The following is a 5805-nucleotide window of genomic DNA, read 5'->3' on the forward strand; positions in this document are numbered from 1 at the left end:
GCTCTGGTTGGGTTTGCTTTACCTGAGTAAGGAGAGGAGGCTGAGGCCCCTGGAAAGCAATGCGGGGGCTGACGTAGCGGTAACGGGTCGGGCTAAATTTTTTTTTTTTAATTTTTTTTTTTTTTTCCCTGGAAAGCTAATAATGCCATTTACAATGGGGATGGATGCGGACGGTTCACCTCTTGGCCAGCCTCCCCTCGTGGGCCACTGCGGTCAGGTTTGGATGCAGCCTATGAGCCGAATGCACGTTCCTAATGCCCTCTCGCCCGTGGAGCCACCTCTGGCTGAAGCCCCATCTCCCGATGCTCCCAAATTGTTTCAGGTTCTGCTCCCTCTCCTAACCCTTCCCGGCAGGTTCTTAGGTCCTTTTGTTGAATTTGAAACTGATTTCCATTTTGTCAGGAATGAAGTGAACCGAAAGGCTAACAGGAATAGGACAGGGACGGGCTTTCCTGCCTAATGTCAAGCGCAGCGTTAGAAAAAAGCTCCCCTTTACGGATGCCCTGCTAAGGAATGGCCACGATCCGAGCCAGGGAGCACCGGGTAACCTGTCCGTGCTTCAGTCGGTGCGGCTGGGCCGTCTGCTCAGAGGTAAAACAGCTTTACAGGTAGAATGAGCAGTCCCGTAGTTATTTGCTTCATGTTTTGAAAGGAATTAAAGAAAAGTGTGTTCTTTGCCTGTTCAGAGTATGAGGCGCATATTGCTTATGGGAAGAGTGGTTTTGTTCCTAATGGCTTATAAAAAAACAAAAGGTTTCTATATACTTAAACAGACATGTAAAAAAACTAAAACGCTTAAAATCTATAACTTGTGCATCAGTTTTAGTGTGTGTGTGGAGGTATGTGTGCGCATGTACACGTACATACACCCCCATAAAAATGTGTGTGTGTGAGTGTATACATGCACAGACCTATTCAGGGGCTTGCGTGTGTGTGTGTGTCTCAGAGATCCTGAAAAAACATATTGGGTGCAAATTTAATGCTGGTATGAAAGTTCTCTTTGGTTTCAGCAAGTAGTCTCTAAAGACAATACAATGGAAATACTAAAAAATGCGGCAATGTACTTTGAATTTCCCTGCATTTTTAAATTCTCAAGTTTTAAATAAATAAGGCTTTCTTTTCTAAACTATAGGTACATTACAAAGCAGTGTTTTGCTGGAAAAAACTACAACGTTAGTTATCACTGTCCTTTATTGACCTTACACTGAGACTGCATTCATAAGATACTTTATACGTGAGCTTATTAATGTTTCCATGTCAATTATGTCTCCGTGAGGATGGAACACTATAAAAGAAATCTCGCTAAAATTTAAGGTAAGCTAGAGACTCGAAAAACTCATGGATTAGATTACATTTTCATAGACAATTGCTTTGTCAGTCTTAAAGTGGGTTTAACGTAGGAAAATCTGGAGAAATATTCGGTGCCAAAAATCTTGGGTTTATTTGACTTTATTTTAATAAAGAGATATTTCAGCTGTATTCTAAACACTTACTGGAAATTAACTGTATACCCCGAACCTTGACTAGACCCTGTCCTCTTGGGAAATAACTGGTGCTACAAAGTTGCTTACCCTTGGTGTCACTAGTATTTTGAGTGGGCTTCATCCCAAAAACCAGTTTACCTTGAATTGTCCTTTCTCTTTTTTTTTTTTTTTTAAAAAAAGGGTGTAATTATTATTAGCTATTTCTAATCCTTGCATTGGGCCTGTACCTGCATATTTGGTTTCTTTGGAATTTAATGTACCTAGTAGAATTACTACAGTGATTTGAAACACCGGTTAGAAATCTAACAGGCACATGTATGGTTTTTAAAGTCTATTTTCCCCTTACACTAAAATTCAATATGCAGATGTTGCACGCTTTTCTTTTTAATTTTATCAGAGTAGGAATGGGATGATTTCTCTTCTACGGGTCTGTTAGCAACAGAGCATTTAAAGCTTTTCAGCTACAAACTTTAAACTATTTCATGCATTATCCTGATTAATAGATGAGCAAGAAAGAATGCACAGGACAAAAGCTCAGCCTGCTACACACAGATACGACGCCACAAAACATCAGGCTGTATCTCGGTGACACGGGAATTTTGCTATTGACTTCAGAGGCACCACGATTCGGCCTTCCAAAGGCACCACCAGAGCTCCTGTTGGAGCTCTTCCCACCGACGTTAACTGATCTTGTACCACTGTTTTCAACAGGAAAAGGCCACGAGCCTTCAAAGCTATTGCTATTCCTTTGCCTAGTCAAGTCAATAGGTAAAAAAAAGCTCACTAATGTCAATGAGTATCGATCAGATGCTGAGCCCTGTGGTTTTACATTTCGCAATTCTTCTCATTTTTGCATACAAAATGCCTCAGGTCTCCTGTTTGCAGGCTAGATGGCAGAGCTGAGCTATATTTATACACGGTGCACGGTTTGCAAAGAGCGCTGTTCAACGGGCTTCCAGCAGTATCAGCCTGGGAGAGTGTTAATAAGGGGATGCACGCACGATAGCTACCACACTATCTTACACATGGCTCTAACAGCCCCTTTTTTTTGCTTCCGTTGAAGTCAGTGACAAAAAGGCCTTTAAAAAGGCCTTTTTAAAGTCAGTCAGCCTTTTTGCCACTGACTTCAACGGAAGCAGCATCCCGTTATCAGTACCTGTGCTCCGACAGGGGCTGCGGTCTCCTCGGCTGACATTCTTTCTTGCCAATCATGGAAAGAAACAATAACGTGGTTTTACTAATTGCAAATAACAGTCTTGATTACAAGTTTTATGTGTTATACAGTTAGATTAGTTTATACCTATAACTCTACATAGTATTTTGTGTAAAAATAGCTTTGGAATATTAAAATCATTGCAATAAAATACCTGCAATATAATTATTAAATGTGTTCTTTGGTAGCTAGTCGATTTTTTTTTTTTATGGATGGGATAGTTTTTCTTTTTTAAATCTGAACATTCCTTAACAAACAAAGAGAATGCACTGGTTTAGGTACCATTCAAAATTTCTTTGCCTAGTTTGAACTTTTTTCCGGGCATTGCACCGGTTAAGTTCAAACCATGAAACAGCAAAAATCACACTACCGTTTCAAATGAATTCAGACGACTCCACGCTTTGTTGGTCGCGCCACGGCACAACCCTCTCTGAAGACCAGCCCTGACCAAGTCCCTAACCACCGGCGTGTATGCAGTACGGATACACTCTACACCTTCATGGCAATTGCTGTGGAAATGAAGAGCCATGTCTGAAGAGATGTCCGTTCAATGACAAGAAATCACTATGCTCCAAACCACTAAACAGCCAAGTACGGTGAAGATGATCATGGGCGAAGGTGTAAGACCAGTGGTCTGTTTCTCTTCTCTTTGCGTTCCGTTTCATTCCCTCCGTTTCGCTTTCTTCTTCCTCTCTGTTTTTTGCAAGTCGTCGTCCTACTAAAGTGTGTGTCTTAGAACAAAGTCATAATGCAGGTGAAATAAGTCTTTGGTTTCTTTGGACTTATAAATAACATTTTTTTCAAATAGTTCTAAGTATAAACCTGCTATCTTGAGGTCCTGGTCTGTCTTTATTTATTTATTTATTTATTTTTAAAGCTTTTCCACCGAGGTTTAGTTCGTGGTTATTCCTTCATGCTTTGGTACAAGTGCTTGATGAAGAAGATGAGTTGCCTGAATTGGAGCTGCCCTCGTCTTGCCACTTATCCAGACTCCTCCTCCGTGCATTCATGAAAAAGTTGCTGACGGTGCTCAGCTCCAACCCGAGCTGCTGGGAAATGGTGATTTGTAATTCTTTGGACGGACGCTTATTTTCCTTGAATATTGCATGTAGAGTTCGACGCTGGACATCCGTGAAGACCAGCCGAGGCTTTTTGGGTGTATTCCCTCTATCCTTCCCGTGCTCTTGTTCTTTCCTCTTGCACGCTGCAAGAAAGGGGAGGACGGTTAGAGAGGGCTGGCAGAGGAGTCCGCGGGAACGCAGTACGGGACAAACTAGGGGAAAAGGACCATTCATTTCAGCTTCCAAATTTGGAGAGGATGTGTGACACGTCAATTTAAATTTTTAACTTATTATAGACTGTAAAAATATAAGGAAATTAGAAAATACCTTTATCATTGTCTGTTAAAACTCAGCAAATGCTATTACTGAGAGTTTACACTTTGATAACGCCCATGAGCGATGAGAATTTCACTACGTAATATCCCTACAAGGTAGAGTGGAAATTCACTGAGCTCTAAAGTCAACCTTGCCCACCTTTTTTACCCCCATTATTTGTTGTCAATTCATTTCTGTAGCTTTTCATTGGCCGAGAAATAAGGAACTGGGAGAAACCAGGATGCTACTACAGTCTTACAGGCCAGATGTTTATGTGTTCTGAACAAAATAAACCACGTTTTGACATGCAGAACAATGGTGTGGTAAATCTTCCTTATAGAATTTCACCTTATTTCATCTATCATCCCTTCTTTCCCTTTCAGAACGTTATTTTGCTCTACATTATTAAAGGGTGCTTGCAATGTGAAATCTGCCTTGCAGATCACCTGCCAGGCGGGATCCGAGGGGGCTGGGAGAGCGACTCCCTGATCCCCCCACCAGCCTTTGACTGTCTGCCAGCTCATCTTTGTTAGCATTTTGCTAGGATAAAAGGTTTCCTTGGGAGGACAGATTGCTCTGTCTCACTTTCAAAAGAGTCTGAAGTTGTCTGTTTCCCCTTTTTTCTCTAACAATGTCCTTTAATGCCGATTTAGAGATGTATTTCTGAAGGTAATATGGGTGTTCTGTCTCTGTGCCTGTCTAGTCCTGATTTCTGTGGAGATCAGTGCTGATTATATGAAGAATTTTGTGCAGTGTCTCCACCTGTTCCACAGTTATTGGAATGAAAACAGCAAATTACTTTACAAAGGTCCTTCCTACATCTTTCATTGCTACCGAGAGCCAGCCTTGGCACGAGGCTCTAATTGCTCGAGGGAGGTATAAAAATAGCCATCCACCTTTTGTACTTGGAGAAATAGCAACTGCACAGCTCAGACAGCAAGATTCAGGAGATGCAAAGGCACCTTCTGCTGGCCCAGGCAGGCGGGGGCCAAGCCACCGGCGTCTCAGCCCCCTCTGAGGAGAAGCTTTTGAAGAGCTCCCTAACAATATGTATTCCAGCTACACATTCTTTCATAAGCAATGACACGCTGATCAAATGGATTGGGATGCCAAACTCATATCTTCTACGGTTATTTTTATCTGAAAACCTTTGAAGAGTGCTTTGAAGTCACATCCTGACCTCTAAAATGGTGTGGAGCTTCTGGGCTGAAAAACAGGTTTCCTCATGCAAGCGAGCCCCCACTGAAGTCAAGCTGCTGAATTCACTGTGGGGATCAGCTCCTAGTGCAATAATTCTGCATCCCCGTTGAAAGTTAACACTGATAACTCAAGGGTTAAAAATACTTTTGCAAGAACAGTCTGTTATTTACTGACAAATATTAGGAATGAGGAGCAAAGAAGACATCAACAGAATCTCAATCTTTTATGCACGTCTACATTCAACGACCAAAAGCTCCCGTGAAAGCAGCCGCAGAAGCTCGGCTCTGTAACAACCCCAGCCTCCAGCTCTGACTCTGCCCCTCCTCACGGGCTCATGCACAAAAGGAGACAAACCAAACTCAGATAATGTTTGCCGTGCCCAACACTTCATTTCTGCTCACGCTGCTTTTACGCCTTCCTTTTTCAAAGACTACACAAATTCCAGCTTTCACCTAGATACTCTGTCCAGATCACCATTTGTCACAAAATCCTAACTACACAAATAGCATGATCGGAGTCAGCGCTGTACGAT

General features: G+C 42.1%; 1 protein-coding gene across 1 annotated transcript in view; it reads right to left on the reverse strand.

Moving 5' to 3' along the window:
- Window positions 1–3608: 3608 nt before the first annotated feature.
- The window catches only part of ONECUT1 (one cut homeobox 1), a 16604-nt gene continuing 14407 nt past the window's right edge, over window positions 3609–5805 (reverse strand). Inside the window, exon 2 of the mRNA XM_009330972.1 lies at window positions 3609–3901. Coding sequence (XP_009329247.1) covers window positions 3609–3901 — 293 coding nt within the window. The remainder of the gene's footprint in view (window positions 3902–5805) is intronic.

This window comes from Pygoscelis adeliae, unplaced genomic scaffold (genome assembly GCF_000699105.1).
Source record: "Pygoscelis adeliae isolate BGI_AS28 unplaced genomic scaffold, ASM69910v1 Scaffold318, whole genome shotgun sequence".
NCBI classification, from domain to species: Eukaryota; Metazoa; Chordata; class Aves; order Sphenisciformes; family Spheniscidae; genus Pygoscelis; species Pygoscelis adeliae.